The following is a 16,993-nucleotide window of genomic DNA, read 5'->3' on the forward strand; positions in this document are numbered from 1 at the left end:
GGGTGTATCCCTGGGCTCCAGGAAAGTGTGCCCTTAGAGGACACGAGCCGTCCTGGTCATGGTGATGGTTGGGTGTAGCCCTGGGCTCCAGGAAAGTATGGCTTAAGCGGACACGAGCCGAATCAAGCTTGGTGGTGCCCATCTTGGTGGTGCACACCTGGGAGCCCCACTCCTAGGAAGACTGAGGCTGCCAGGTGGCTTGAGTTCAAGCAGCTGGGTGTCCACACTAAGTCCAGCCCCTGTAGGGGGAGCCTCTGAGTGGGGCCCAGGCTGGCCAAGGGCCAGTGGATCAGGTGCAGACCCAGGGCTGGTCAGTAATGGCAGTGTGCCTTTGAGTGGTCACTGTACCTCCAGCCTGGGCCACACGGGCAGACCCAAGCTCTGACAGCCAATAACAACAAAATGAGGGAATGAATGAAAATAAAAATAAAAAGACAAAATCTACAGTAACAACCACCACCAACCAGCTAAACAAACACAAATAAATAAAAATTAAAGGATGGCAGGGAAAAGCCTGGGAACTTGCGGGGCCCCTTGCTGGAAGCACCGTGTATTGCAAATACCACCTCCACTGGGCCACAGCATCAGCAGACATCCTCGAATGGGTGGGGAAGGGCCCTGAGCCATGCTTGATGTCCCCAGTTCAGATCCTGCCCCAGAAGGGCTGTGTGACTGTGACTTACCCTATCTCACCCTCAGTTTCCTTTAAAATATATCTATAAAAAGGGTATATTCTCCATGAAATGGAGAAGCACCTGCCTCAAAGCCTGTTGTGAGGATAAAAGGAAATAATGTACGTGAAGCACTCTGTCAACATTAAAGGGCGGCATGTATGTGACCTCTCATCAGTGACTCGTGGCCCTCGGTCGGAACTTCCTGTGTAAGTGGTCTGCCTGAGTTTACTCATTTTTAAAATGGGGATAATATCAATATCTACTTCCTGGGTTTATTTAGAGGATCAATCAATCAATCAAAATTTATTAAGCACCTACTCTGTGCCAGGCTAACATCAAATGAGATAATATTTAAGTGTTTCCAAATCTTAAAATGCTCCTTATTATCATTACTACATGTCGAAAGAAATTTCAATATATAGATACAGCTCGCTGGATAATTGCTTTTCGACATTATTGTTTCCCTTTATAATCCTGTGGGTTGTATTGGGTGCCCTTAAGCACATTGATCCGAGGAGGGGTCCATAGGCTTTGCCATGCTGCCAAGTAAAGGCTGAGATCCCCTCATCTCTGCCTTAGTCTGGAAGTCCTGGACAGTTGCCTGAGGCTCAGAGATTAGTCCCACAGCTCATGAAGTCAGAGGCTCTTACTGACCTCGAGGCTGGCACAGCCTCTGAGGTGTCCCCCTCCCTCTTCCTAAACCTCATGTGTAATGCATTGGGCTCTTGGTGATTCTCTAGAATCAAAGCCTGTCAAGGCATTATCCTTAAGTGATGATTTTTCCTGCCACCAGCTGATTTGAATGTGTAAACAGTGGTTTGCATATTACACCTTGCCATATACCCCCTGCTCGGAGCTGGTTCCGCTCCAACATATCTGCTTATTTATTTCCCACCGTGCCACTAAATTGGCTACATGGAGATCTTTTTTCACTGAAGAGAAGCTCTTCTATTTGCTCATCTGGAATTTCTGCCACCTCAATCGATCACAGTCGCTGAAAGAGACCCACATTAAAATTGAACAGGATACGAAAACACTTCTCTTTCAAAAAATCATTACTTTTTGGTTTCTGGTGCACCTGACTTTACTAAATAAATATGTAACTGATTTACAAGTAACTGTGGGCAGAGCCCGAGATTCTGCCCTGGGCCTTCCTCCCCGGGCCTCTGCTGTCACTGCCTCATTTAGTGACTTCATGAGCTTAGCTCTCACCTCAGTGCACATGACTCCCGGGTCTCCATCCCCAACCTTGGTCTCTTTCCTGAGCTCTGCTTTCACATCCCCAACTCCCCATTGGACATTTCAAATTCTGTGACCCACGTCTAGAACAGAACCTATCATCTTCCTGGTCCCTCCCCAACTCACTTCCACACAATCCTTCCAGGCACCCACACTCTCAGCCGTGATATTATCCTTCTCTCACTGCTTCTTCTCTCCCCTCAAAACATCCATCCCCTTCTCTCCACTCCGTTGGTCATCATCCTAGCAGTTCCAGCCACCTTCATCTCTTGTTTGGATAATCCCAAGAGTCTTCTGATTTATTTTCCCTGCCTCAAGTTTATTTCTTTTCATTCCACACACCTGCCAGAGTGATTTTCCTAAAGAACAGCTTGGACCAGGTTATTCCCCAGTAAATAAGCTCTAGTCTCTCCTGGTAGATTGTAACTCCCTGAGGGCAGGGACTGTCTTTTGCCTCTTTTTGTATTTCTAGTGCTTAGCACGGTGCCACTTAATAGATACAGTAGGTCATAATAAATGTAATGCTAGTGATAAGAATAATAATTAATAGTAATAAACAGCAGGCACTTAGTAAGCATTTACTGCATGAATGAATGATGGCTCCTGATTACCGTTAGGATCAGCTGCCATCTCTCTTGCTTGGCTTTTAGCACCACTCAGAAGTCAGGCCTGGCCTAGCTTCCCAGCCTCATTTTTAGGCATCGCTCTTTGGTTCAGTCAGAGCGGCCCTTTCGCTCTTCCTGACAACATAACCTCCTGTCTTCTGTCTGTGTGTCCATCTCTCCTGCCTGGGATGTGCTCACTCCTCACCTCCACTGTGTGGAATTCCTCTTTTCCTCTAAAATTCAGTTCAAAGCCTCTTAATGAAGCCTTTACAAGGGAAAGTTTCCCCTCTGCCCCCAAGTTACTGTGTATTCATTTTATATGTAATTGTGTAATATCACATCTATATGTTAAAAAGGGAAAGTGAATCAGCTTAGAAGATACAGAAAAGCTGAGTTTACGGAGCATAAAAACATTACCCTAAAATGCCCCAAACCCAGCTTCTGAGTGAGTTGGCAGCGTTTTGCTGGGCAAACACTTGGCCTCCCTCCCATGGAATTAGCATCTAGGCCAGGTAGCCGTAGGAGGCCCGCGGCCATGATTTCTTGAGAGAATAAAACACAGGCCCACTCTCTTGGCCGCAGCCGTTTTCTGCTGCTATTTTAACAGTACGTTTGTTATTCCCAGCTACCAAAATCGTACATGTCATCTTAGAAATCTATATTTATGCATATTATCTCATTGATCTATATATTTCTTCTGACTCCTTTCTTTTTTTTAATGGAAGATGAACATTATCTAAGAATACTGATGTCATCTCTGTTTTTCAGATGGAAATGTTGGGGCAAGTCTTAGAGCAAACGACCAAAGTTTACTGGTTTCTTGAGATGTTGTTCTGCTCAGTAGAACGATTTGGTAGAAGTAGGAGACTTGAGTTCAGATGTGAACTCAGATTCTAGCTGTGTGACCCTGAGTAAGTCACTTCACTCCTTTCTGCCTCTGTTTCTTCAACTGGAAAATGGAGATAACAACAGTACTTTGCTCCCAGGGTTGTTGTGAGGATGAAATGAAATAATGTTGCTAACATACTTGGCACAGTGTACGCAGTAGGCACTTAATAAATGTTTGTTCCTTTCTTCCCCTTCCATGTATTCTTTTACTGTCTCTCTATCTGTATCTCTGGCTCTGATGGGTTGGTGAGAGTGCATGTGAATTTTTTATTTCAGGGTCTCAGTTTCACTCTGGGGGATACTCCAAGGGCGTAGTTACTTAACTGTGAAGTGTCAGCAAATTGTTTATTCTAAAAATAATGAGAGTCACCCTGATGTATTGGATGGAGGATGTTTTTTTTTCTTCTTTTAAATCAATTTTAGTCGTCTCTAACACTTAGTGACCCCATTGGGGGTTTTCTTGGCAAAGATACTGGAGGGGTTTGCCATTTCTTTCTCCAGCTCATTTTATAGATGAGGAAACTGAGGCAAACAGGGTTAAGTGACTTGCCCGGGGTCACACAGGTAGTAAGTGTCTGAGGCAATAAGTCTTTCTGAGTCCAGGCCTGGTACTCTTATCTACTATAGCACCACCTAAGGCCTGGGTTCTTCCTCATACTGGCTCTTGTGACTTTAGGGAAGTCACTTACGTTCTTCGGACTCAGGAAGCTCTCTAAGGTGATGAGTTATGAGTTAGTCCCAAATCTATATGCATGAAGGGAGTTTCCACCATGGGAGTTTCCTGTACAAATGGAATTGTGGGTCTGTACAACTGAATTCATCTCAAGTCGACAAACATTTATTGAGCATTGACTGTGTGTGAAACATCATGTCTGAGCATCCTGCGATGTAAGAAAAACAGTGGCTTCTGCATTCCACTGGGGGAAAGCCACATGTCCACAGATCAGCAGACATTGTGTTCTGATAAAGTAAGTCCACAATAATTTGGGGTGGGGAGAAGAATGCTAGCGATTAGGAAGATCCGAAAAGGCCTCCTGTAAAAGTTGGCACTTGAGCTCAGCCTTGAAGAGGGCTAAGGCCTCCACGAGGAAGACGTTAGCGGAGGGTATGGTCCAGGCAAGGGAGAGAGCCTCTTCGAAGGCCAGGAAAGATTGTGCACAGAAAAAAAATAAATAGGGCAGTTTGGAATGAGGGTGGAAAAGAAATCAGGCTTCAATCACACTGTGAAGGTGTGTAAACTCTTTAGAGAAATGTATTATAAACTGTTTTTATAATACATTCTAATTTGTAATACAGTAAATATTAGTAATATTACTAGTAAATAATAGATTATAGTATAGTAAATATCAATAGATTAAACAAATACATGAAAGCTTATTTGGAGAGCCGCTGGAATCTCCCCAAACAAGGGAGGGAGGGAATGAGTGAAGCTTCATCAGCAGTAACGTGATCAGTTACCAATATCTACTAATATCATGTAATATGTAGTAATATCAATTTAGTAGCAACATGGGGCATGAACAGGAGAAGAGAGACCCTGGAGGGACAGAGACTGACTTTTAGGCAAATACACACCAAACCCTACACTTTGGGTGATGGTGGTAATGGTGACAGTGCCGGTTAGAAATCTCACTCAGCACCAAACTGGATAGAATCTCCCTCCGCTGTATAATTTAATAATCTTTGACCTCTGAGCCCTTGACAATGGCCCATCTTTCCCTCCTGGACGATAAGTCAGGTCCCAGCACTTCAATGTCTTAGGTTGTCCTGAGGATGGGTAGCCCTTGCATCAATGTAGATTTCTACCCCTGTATGATTGAGGAAATGTCCTCAGAGCTTTGCTGTGACTAAGTATTCTTTTTCCTGTGACTGCTCTGGTGGAAAACCTCTTCCAGTTTACCTTGGCTGCCCCAGCATTGGAAGACCTTCCAGCCTCTCTTGGGACTCCCAACACACTCTGTCCCAGCAGGCAGCAAGGCAGCATTTTAGTGGAAACGGATCCCAGAGAAGGGATCCCACTTAGCAACGTGAATACTCCTGCAGTTTATAAGTACATCAGGATTTCATATTCTGTTGGTTCAGCAGCTGTTTACTGAGCCCCTTGGCCATGCCGGGCATGGGCTAAGTTCTCTTTTGCTTGTTCTCTCAGGTTATAATGTTCAGCAGGTGGAGAGCTTGTTGGATTTCATATTTCATGCCACCCTGCGACCAGTTTGTTGCTTAAATATTAAAAAAGTCTATTTCTCACAATCGTGGGAGAATTGGCAGGGGGACACCAAATTACCTCTGCTAGAGTCTGGCCCTGTTCATTCTTGGTCTCTCAGCCTCAGTTTCCTCATTTGTCATGAATGAGCATATCATGTTTGCATATTGACAGAATGCTGGGGAAGGCAGCTGACTTGCCAGAAGCCAGAGTCAGGATCCATAAAAGATCCCCGTAGACTAGCAGTCCTCAAACTTTTTGATCTCGGGACCTGTTTATAGTCTTTGAAATTTTTGAGGATTGACCCCCAAAGTGATTTTGTTTATATGAGTTATACCTGCTGATGTTTACTGTCATCTATAAACTATACTCATACATAAACCACAAAACATCTTTGTGTTATTATAAAAATAATTTTAGTCTTGTGGATGCCCAGAAAAAGTCTCAGAGACCCATAGGAGGCCCTGGGTCACCCTCTGAGAATTGCTGCCATAGGCCGTAACGTTGGCTTGAATCTAATGCTGTGAAATTTTATAGGGATCAATGAAGAGTGTTAGGCTTGGGTTCACAAGCAGAGGACGGTGCAGGCCTGGCTGAGTAGCGGCCCATTTGGAACTGCCCTGCTGTGTTTAGTGGATTGGAAGTTCAGTTTGAGGCAGCTCTGGCAGAGTGGCCAGAATTGCTAATGGGGGGATCTCAGGCTGCCTGAGAAGAGGCTGGTCCACAGTATTTTCTCCTGGGAAGATTGCCTTTCCCTTTAGGCAGTGTTTGAGAAGTGTCCAGAGGAGGATGACAGAGATGGTCCAAGGCCTTAGGAACATTCCACATGAAGATCCATTCAAGAAATTGGGGACATTGCCCTGGAAAAGAGAAGCCTTGGAGGCTGAGGCAGGATGGGACATGATAACCATCTTCAGATATTTGAGGGGCTGTTCCAGAGAAATTGGATTTAATTTATTCTCTTTGGACAATAGAATGTGGGCTCCTTGAGGTAAGGAGTGACTTTTTGTCTGTATGCCCAGTGCCCAGCATAGAACTTGGAACCTAGTAACTATTTAATAAATGCATGTTGACTGATTGGTCCCAAAGAGGACCTCTAGATCAAGGTTGCAAAGAGGCAGATGTGTGTTTGATATAAGGGAAAATAAAACCCCAAACCAAAAAAATCATCCTTTCCTCACAATTAACACCATCCCAAAGTGATGAAGGCCAATGGAGGAGGCCGTTGGTTCCCTTTCACTGGAAGCTTACAAGCAAAGGCTAGAAGACTCTTTCCCAGGGGTGTTGTTAAGGAAAATTTGTATGGGTATGGGTTGGTCGGGGTGGGTACTGAAGGCCCTTCTGAAGTTGAGAAGCCTGTCCAGATCCTCCATTATCACTCCACCTTTTCAAATCTTTGCGTCTCTTCAGAAAATAAAAACAAAAAGCGTGATATCAAGAAGCCTGTTTACCCGATTCCATCTTCCCAAGATTTCACTTCAATGTCAGCTGCACTGTTAAATATCTTGCCAACTTTGAGTGAACTAGAAACAGTAAAACAGAATTTATAGGGCTCGCAAGCAAGTCAGAAGTGGTGCTTGGGATGATTATATCCCTGGGCCTGCAATTATCACAGTTCAAAACTAATTCTCCTTCCTGGAGATCACCAAAAGCATGAACACCAGAGTGATTCCTTTCCCCAGACTTTTTAAGCAAAAATTAAAGAGTTCATTGCAAAGCTTTCCTCTTCAAAATACATTTGCCAAGAAAAGATCGTGCACGCGCGCGTGTGTGTGTGTGTGGTGAAAATCTCCTGATTTCCTTGAAGAACTTAGACAAGATTACTAGGATAAAAAAATGAGGGAGATATTTCCAGCAGGCTTGGTTTCCCCCAGCTCCCTGTGTGTGCAGGCCATGCTTTTGTACAGCTCAGTGATTCATTAGCCACAATTTATATTTGTGGGGACATGGACCGTAAAAAGAAGGATGAGAAGGCCTCCAGGAGGCCTAAAGGAGGCAGTGATTAACAACCTCAGCAGCACCTTGAATTTATACCAGACTTCTCCTACAAAGAGTCCAAACACATCCACAGGTTCTATATTGGAACACTCTAAAACTCCTGCAGCCTTCTATGTCTCCTTCAGGCTGTTGTTGGAGAGGGAGAATGTTGAGTCATTTCTAAAGATCGGAACTGGAGATGATCTCATGTAGTATATTGTTTTTAATTTTTTCATCAGTAAGTCAATTAACAAGCGTTTTTAAGCACTATGTGTCAGTGACTGAGGCCTCAGGATGGAGCCAAGCCAAGATTCAAACCCAAGTCCTCTGACTTCAAATTCAGAGAGCTATGGAGGAACAAGCTACATGCAAGGGATTAGTAGGGGTTAAACATTTGCCAGCATGCCACTGGACACAGCTGCTAAGGTCCCTTCTGACTCTGAGATTCTGCGATTCATTGAACAGGCAAATCACTTTTTGAAGAATATTTTATTTTTTTCCCAATTACGTGTAGAAACAAATTTTAACATTCTTTTAAAAAAATTTTGCGTTCCGAATTCTCTCCCTCTTGCCTGCCTCTCCCCCCTGAGAATGGTAAGTGATTTGATATACATTATACACGAAGTAAATCACTTTCAAACAATCCAAGCTCTACTCCTTTTTTTCCTACTCTAGACCCCACTGATGGAGGAGAGAAGGTGCCTCTCTTATAGGGATGGGCTTTACTCTTCTCACAAGGTGGGACTGCCTCTGGTTTCCAGGTCTTTTATTCCTCTGCAGACACTACGAGTCTGGCTAATAGGCTAATAGTAGCTAGTGCCTGATGGCTGCATTCCACCCTACACTTAGCCAGGCCGCTAATTAGAGGATTCGTTTAATTCTTCCACTTCATCTTCTGTTCAATTCTAAGAGATGCTGAAACTTGAAGACATTTCCTCCTGAGGCAGTTTGTAAAGGGAGTCAAAACCTGAAACTATTGCTAGGGGCAACCTGAGCTAAGTCTACTTAGATTAAGGAAGAGGGAGGGCGGCTTCTCCTAAAGAAGCCAGAAAAAGGAAACAGAATGTTCCCTTCTCCTTTTACAGACTGGAGTGGCAGAAAGTCAGGGACCTGTTGGTGGGAGGAGAAATTGTAATGATAATGATAACAATAACAGTAATAAGAATTGTCTTTATATAGTGACTTATGTTTTACAAATAATTATATACATATACATATATATAAAATATATATATATAATCTGTATATCTCATATATATGTGTGTGTGTATATATATATATATATATATATATAATCTCATAGATGCTACATCTCTTTAATCTGCTTCTGGAAAGAAAAGAAGAAAGATTTTTGAGTGTGAAGATAGATGTAGGTGCTAAGTGTACCATGACACATACTTTTGTAAACTAAATTTTATGTTTAAATTAACAAGCATTGCTTTTTTTTTCCTATCCCACCTCTCCACATATATTTGAAAACAAAACAAAAAACCCTTGTAATGGATATGCTTGGTCAAGCAAAACATATTCTCATATTGACCACTTCCAAAAATGTGTGTCTCATTCTTCATCTTGAGTCCGTCACATCTTTGTCTTGGCAAGTTCTTACATGTAAGTATATCACTTGTGAAAGGGCAGGGCTGTTCCATTTTTTGACTTTGTATGCTCAGTATAGAGTGTCTGGAGGCATCCAGACAGCTTAGTGGATGGAGTGCTGGGCCTGGAGTTAGGAAGATCTGAGTTCTAGCTGTGTAACCCTGGGCAAGTCACTTAACCTCTATTTGCCTTAATCTGCTGGAGAAGGAAATGGCAAACCTCTCCAGTATCTTTGCCAAGAAAACCCCATATAGGGTCACAAAGAGTTGGAAATGGCTGAACGGCTGAAAAGCAACAACACAGAATGCCTGGCATGTAGACTGTGCCTAATGTTTGTTGAGTTCATTTTGTTGAATTCTTCCTCTCTTCATTGACCAAGGCAAAGACTAGGAAAGAGAAGGCCTTTTGCAGTATCTCTGCTGATCCAAATCCAAATCTCAGACCCCAAGTGGATCTTGACATCAAATAAAAGTTTCAGGTAAGTTGTGAGGACTGACGTTATAATAGGAATGTTATAGGGATTCCAGGGTTTGGGTCACCATGTTGTTTAGTAATTTATCATGGCACCTGGTATTTTCAGAGACAGCCTTCAAGGAGGTAGGCTTTAGCTTTTCATATTTCTAGGTGTTAGGGAAACCCTAGAAGGTAGCAAGTCTAGCCAGTAACTTCAGGGAAAACTGGATAAAGTTAGGGTCATAGTTAGGGAAATATAGGCTTGATATAAGGGTAAAACAACTTTTTTTTAATACTTTAAATTATTTGCTTTTATAATTTATAATAAAAACTATGATACTTTAAATTGCTTAAATTATTTTAAAAACTACTTTAAAATTTCAACAATTAGAGCTATCTGAAGATTGAAGGCAATGGGATCTCCTCATTGATGGTCTTCAGATGATACCAGACAAAAGATGATGTGGGTGTGTTGTTGAAGATGTTCCTTTTTTGGTATGTGTTGGATTTGATATTCTATGAGCCTCTTCCCAGCTCCGAAATTTTCTATTAAATTAGGAGATGAAGCTTCTAAGTTGAACATTTTCTATCCTGAGAATAGAAGGGTGTGAAGGGGTAGAAAGGATATGGTGAGAGTATTGTGTAGAAACTGGCACCATGGGAACTTTATCTCAAACTATTTTTGAACCTAAAAGTAGGGAAAGTCATGTTAGGTAAAAGAGAACGGAGGTATGTTTTCAAAATAACAAAACATTTGTTAATATATTTAAAATCCAATTTAAATCATTCACTAGTGGCCCATGGCATTCCTTTTGTCAATGTTAAATTTTAAATCTTAAAACAGAGAGATTTGTGGGATTCTGGGTTTGAGGGTTGGCTCCCAGATCAAAGGCATTCTTTTTTTTTTTTAGCTTTTTGGAAAGCAGTTGGAGTTAGGTGACTTGCCCAAGGTCACATGGCTAGTTTTTGTGTTAAGTGTCTGAGGTCGGATTTGAACTCAGGACCTCCTGACACCAGGGCCAGTGCTCTGTTCACTGTGCCACCTAGCCACCCCTATCAAAGGCATTCTTGAATACAGACAAACAGAATCTCAGAGTTTGAAGGAGGCCAATTAATCCAACCCATATGTGGAGAAAGTATCCTGCCTTCGACATCCCTGACACATGGTCATCTATTCTTTGCTGGAGCACCTGCAGTGAAAGGGGGCCCATTATCTCTCGAGGCAGCCTTCTTCGCATGTTGGGACTGCTCTCATTTTTAGGAAGACTTTCCTGACTGTAAGTTTAATTTTTCACTTCCGCTAATTGTGCCTAGTTTGGCCAGGTGGGCCAGCCATCAGTCCGTGGTCCCAGACTCTGAGTCTAGGGCCTGGACTACAGGTCTATCCAGGAGTAATCACTCAGTCACCCAAGCAACATGCTGCCAACTTCATGAAGATTGTGCAAATGGAGAGCTTGAATTATTTATTCACTTTTATGGATACAGCTGCTGTGTGTTGGTAAACTGGAGAGTTGATATGATTTAATTATTCCTAGCTTGCTTTCAGTGAGATTGCAGGGTTTTAATGGAGGTAGTTAAGCCACGATTTCATAGGCAAGTGGTTTATTTCTCTGGGTGGTTCACAGTCTTGTATTATTATTATTGGATCAACCTTCTTAAATTGAGCTTTAATTCACCTTAATTCAATAAGCATTTAGTAAGCACCAGCTGTGAGCTTGACTCTGTGCTGTGGTGGGGATGCAGAGACAGATAAAGAACAGTCCCTACCCTCAAGAATCTTACATTCTGCTGCAAACATGACAGAGATAAGGCAATACAAAACAAATCAAAATTTGCAAGCAATTTCAGGGAGCCAAGCATTAACAGCTCAGGGAGGAAGGAGGGACCTTTTAACATTTTTTCCAATTATATGCCAAAACAATTTTTAAACACTTATTTTTTAGAATTTTGAATTCTGAGTTCTCTTCCTTCCTCCCTCCCTGAGATGGCAGGCAATTTGAAATAGTTTATATGAGTGCAGTCATGCAAAACATATTTCCATATTAATCATGTTGTGAAAGAAAACAGACCCAAAAAAGAAACTACACACGCAAAATAAAGTAAGTAAAAAAATAGTATGCTTCTATCTGAATTCAGATTTTATCAGCCCTTTCTCCAAAGGTGCATGGCATTTTCCATCATAAGTCCTTTGAAGTTGTCTTGGATCTTTATATTGATGAGAATAACTGTCTTTCAAAGTTGATAATTGTACCATATTGCTGTTACTATGTACAGTGTTCGCCTGGTTCTGTTCACTTCACTTTTCATCAATTCATGTAAGTCTTTCTAGGTTTTTCTGAAATCATCCTACTTATCACTTCTTATAGCACAATAGTATTTCATCACAATCATATACCACAACTTGTTCAGCCATTCTCCAACTGATGAATGTCCCTTCAATTTACAATTATTTTGCTACCTCTAAAAGAGCTGTTATAAATATCTTTGTACATAAAGGTCCTTTTCCTTTTTTAAAAAATCTCTTTGCGATAAAAGCCTAGTGGTGGTATGGCTGGGTCAAAGGGTATGCACAGTTTTATAACCTTTTGGGCATAGTTCCAGATTGCTAGGAAGGGATTCTTGATAGATAATGGCCCTTAACCAGAGCCTGGAAGGGAAGTCGATACTCCAAGAGATGGAAGTGAGTGGTGAGAGAATCCCAGAAAAGGCATGAAGATGGGAGGTAGAATAACATGTACAAGGAGAAAGCAAATTGGCTAGTTTTACTGGAATGTGTATTGTATGGGAGGGAGTAATGTGCAGTCAGTCTGGATAGATAGCTTGGAACCAGACTGTGAAGGGCTTTAAATGATTAAAAAGAAAAATAAAAACAAGCGCTTGTATTTTATCTCTAAGGCAGAAGGGAGTCTTTTTGAGCAAGCCAGTGACATGATTAGACCTGTGCTTTAGGGAAATCACTTCAGCAGCTGCATGGAGGATGGATCGGAGAGGCAAGAGACCGAGGACAAGAAGAGGAAAAATGAGAAGGTTATTGCAGCTGTGCAGGTAAGATGAAATGAGGGCTTGGATTGAGACAGTGGCCACGGGAGTAGAGAAAAGGAGAAGGTATGAGAAAGGCTGCATATGTAGAATCGATCAGACTTGGCAACCAATTGTATGTCGGAGTTGAAGGGGAGTGAAGTGTGAAGGATGACTGAAACGGGGTAACTAGGAGCATTTACTGAGTACCTACTGTATGCATGGTGTCTCAGTAAGGACACATTTTAAGAGAAGAAAGTACTTTTCCATAGTGTTGGGCAGAAAGAATGTCCTTGGTCTGATCATGACCCATAGCTTTTAATTGGGAAGATATAATCGTCTTCACTATAATTATATACATAATTTATGTCATATAAATATGTAATAGTATTGTTTATTTGAGTATGTTATGTTATGCGAAGTATAATATATAAAATAAAATATATCATGTGCATTTTACTCACAGTTATGTAGTACAAATATCATCTTCCATATGTTATACATTATAAAACTGAGACAAGGGCAGGAGAAATAATTTGCCAAGGATTGCACAGATAATAAGAGTTGAAGCTAATATTGCTGCTACTTTATTCCATAGCACTATAGCAATGTAATAGGCACTGGAAGGAAAGTGGCAGGGCTGCCCAACGTGACCGCTGCCCTCTGGAACTTCTAGAATTGTTGGGAAGATGAAATAATTTGGGAACAACATGAGGCCATGGTGAATAAATGACAGCATACGTAGTGTAGCATAGGGCTGAAATAGGTGGTCTTTTGTGCACCAGCATATTGGTTCAGACTTTCATACTGAATTGTCTTAAAAGACAATGAGGCACATTGAGAAGAGCTCTGGAATGAAACCCAGAATGAAAACCATGCTAGATCTGGAGCTCCTAAGGACTTTGGAAACCATCCAGTCCTTTATTTTACAGAAGAGGAATCTGAGGCCTAAAGAGATTTAGTGATTTTTTTAAAAACGTATTTTACTCTGACCTTAAGAAATAAAATAAGCATTTCCATAACAGTAGAATGGAAAAAAAAAGATGATTCTATGTGAAACTGCAAATCTATTATGTAATGTTTGCTATTTCTTTTAATTCTATAATAATATAGTTATCATGTGAGGTTTTTTACTTTTCTTCTGCCCTCCTCTTTCCCTACCCCCTCCCTAGAGATAGCTACCATTAGACACAGATATGGATATATGTAAAAGCCATCCCATACATATTTCTATCAGTTCTTTTTCTGGATTCAGAAAGTGTCTTTCTTCATATGTCCTTTGTCGTTACTTTGGATATTTGTAATAGTCAAAATTTCTTAGTCCCTCAAAGTTGTTCTTAAAACTAAAAACACAGAGTAAGCAGAATTGGGGCACAAACCCAGTGCCTCTGAGTCCCAATCCAGTCTTATTGTAGCTTCAGCTGATGGAATCTAGCCTGCTGTCTTCCTCTTCTTCAGTTTTTGTCCTGCCTTGCTCTTCATATGCCTGCCTGGGATATTTGGACTGATGGACCAGCTCTCTGGGCGACCCCTCCCACCATATGTCATAGTCTGGATGATAGTTATTCTCCATCCACTTGGTTTTTCCTGTGTAGATTGTTAGGGTAATCTCTTTTGAGAGATCATGAATCACACAAATGAGAACTCTCATACTGGGGACTTCATAAAACCAGTACTATTCATATTTACTTACTAATTGTATGACTACCATTCCGAGTGAGCAAAGGATATAAAGAGTTCACAGAAAGTATTGCAAACCATCAGCAACCACATATAAAAATCTCTATCTGTGTAAATATATTTACATATATTGCTGTTCAGTCATTTCAGTTATGTCTGACTTTTCATGGCCCCATTTGGGGTTTTCTTGGCAAGGATACTGGGAGTATTTCATTTCCTTCTCCAGCTCATTTTACAGATGGAGAAAGCAAGGCAAACAGGGTTAAATGACTTGCCTAGGGTCACATAGCTTTTAAGAGTCTGAGGACAGATTTGAACTCAGGAGGATGCATCTTTTAGACTCCAGGCCAACCTGGCCTTTATCCACTGCATCTCCTAGCTGTCTATATATATGTTAATTTACATTTATAACCTCACATATGTATGTTTATTGTATATCATATATAATGTCACATGTAGTTATATATAAGAGAGAATATTTCAAATCAATACAAATGAGAGAAATGCAAATCAAAATATCCCTGAGGTGCCAGAAATGGCACCTTAGTTATGCAAATTAGCATAGACTCATAAACCATGAATAGAACTTGTTCCTTTTCAGTTATTCAATCAACAGATATTAAGGAGGTGACCTTTCAGCTCAGGTCCCCAAATTACTTTAACAACAAATTGTCACAAATGGCAAAAGATGAAAATGGTCAAGATATTAATATAAAAAGTATTAATAAAGTAAATTAAAAATAAATATAATAATATATTATAGTATATAATAAAATAAAGTAAATTTTTAAAAATCTAACATTTATTTGAAACTATGGATTGCCTTAGGTGGTAACTGATTCTTCCATCTACTTCCCTACCTTCCTTACCCTCTGCCACAGCCCAGTGGGAGGTGTCCCCTTTACAACGTACCTGACAAGCAGGTGTATAGCCAGGACACTTGGTCAGATATGGGCTCCATTGGATGACTTCTATGTCCCCTCCTCCAACTCAGTGGTCCCATAATTCTGGAATAACTCGTCTAGAGGGTTACAGTTTATTTGCTTCCATTTTCCACCATGCTAGGTACTGCATAAGGGCTGCTCTAGTGGAGTTATATTTTCACAGCTAACTCTCAGGGCTAAATTTCAGGGGATTATAATATGGTCATAAAAATTTGCTTCAGGCATGTTTTAGGCTGATCAGCCTAAAAGGCAGTTTTTCATGCCTTTCTTTGGGACATAATGATTTTTCCATTGTGTGTGTGTGTGTGTGTGTGTGTGTGTGTGTGTGTTTGGTACTCTATCAGAAAAGTGAAATCATTTCTTCCTGGTTATTTCTTTGTGCTACAAGCCCATTGTAACTGCTATGTGGAGATTTCTGCTAGAGCATTTGAAACATTTTCTCTTCCACTTCAGAAATTCTCTTGCTGCTTGTTGATTTTATTTCTGGAAAACCTTAGGTGAACGAGGTACATCATGATCACAAAAAAGCAATGCTCCTGTCTGTAAGATGGTACTTCATGTCAATGAATGATGAAAGCTGAGGCATTAATGGGCAGGGGATCCCCCAAGCAGCCAGGGGTAGCCTCTTGTACAAAGTGCGCCGACATTCCTGCCTGGCTTTCTTTACCAACTCTATTACTCTTCTATTTTGTATGTGCTTTGACTATATCTGCATATATACGTGTTGTCTTCCTTATAGCCTGTAAGTTCCTTGAGGACAAGAAATGGTTCTCTTTTGTCTTTCTCTCCCTAGCTTCTAGTAAAGTGCCTGGCACACATAGTTGGCCCCTAACAAAAGCTTGTTGGTTGATGGATTAAGAATCTTTTGGTCTCTGTGTTTGCCCTTTGGTTTTTCATCAGTGAGAGTGGAATTATTTAATCCAGAAATGGCACTTTGGTGATATAAATTAGTATAGACCCATAAACCATGAAAATAACTTGTTCCTTTTCAGTTATTCCATCAACAAATATTAAGGAGGTGACCTTTCAGCTCTGGTCCCCAAATTACTTCAATTTTAAAATATTTATGTATTCATTTATTTATTCTATAGTTAACCAACACCCTCTTTCCTCCCCTGCCCCTGTCACCAGCATGAGAAATTTCATATAAGAAGAGGAACACAGTAAGACTGTCTATGAAACCATGATTCCTTTTTACCAATCACCTTTCCATCCTTTGGCATTCAAAGTCCTTCATAGCTGTGGCCGCTCCTACCTTTCCAATCTTTATATGTCATGCTGCTTGATACATACTCTTCATTTCCAGCAACATTGGCCTTCTGATTGTTCCACAAATAAGACCCTCCATCCCCTCTGCTCTGGGCATGTTCTCTGGCTGCCCCCTCCCATGTTTGAAAGTCTCATCCTCATCCTCCCTACCCCCTGCCTTCCTGGCTTCCTTTAAATTCCAAGTAAAACCCCGTCTTCTTCAGAAAGCCTTCCCCAGCCCCTCTTAATTTCAGTACCTTCCCTGTGTTCAGTATTTCCCATTTTTCCTAATAGCTTGTTTGCATGTATCTGTTTGCTTGTTGTTTCCCCCCTTGGACTCTGAGCCCCTCTGGGGCAGGGACTGTATCTCGCCTTTTTCTGTCTCTAGCACTTAGCCCAGTGTTGACACATGATAGGTTCTTCATAAATGCCTATTAACTGCTTGACTCCTTGCTTAAAAAAAAAAAA

General features: G+C 41.2%; 1 protein-coding gene across 23 annotated transcripts in view; it reads left to right on the top strand.

Annotated features, from left to right (window-relative positions):
• The window catches only part of FHIT (fragile histidine triad diadenosine triphosphatase), a 1,710,176-nt gene that overhangs the window by 261,303 nt on the left and 1,431,880 nt on the right, over window positions 1-16,993 (top strand). For 2 of the 23 annotated variants that reach the window (XR_011167576.1, XM_069084230.1), the window contains exon 1: window positions 12,513-12,680. The exons of 12 other annotated variants lie outside the window; for them this stretch is intronic. Coding sequence is in view for 6 of the 11 variants with exons in the window: in XM_069084230.1 (XP_068940331.1) it covers window positions 12,613-12,680 (68 nt within the window). In the remaining 5 variants the exon portion in view is untranslated. Of the gene's footprint in view, window positions 1-12,485; window positions 12,681-16,993 lie in introns of those variants that run through there. 9 more of the 23 variants (XM_069084221.1, XM_069084223.1, XM_069084229.1 and 6 more) reach the window with 8 other exon arrangements.

This window comes from Petaurus breviceps, unplaced genomic scaffold (genome assembly GCF_028583685.1).
Source record: "Petaurus breviceps papuanus isolate PSGF00001 unplaced genomic scaffold, PetGlider_PUasm1.0 174, whole genome shotgun sequence".
In the NCBI taxonomy this organism is placed as follows: Eukaryota; Metazoa; Chordata; class Mammalia; order Diprotodontia; family Petauridae; genus Petaurus; species Petaurus breviceps.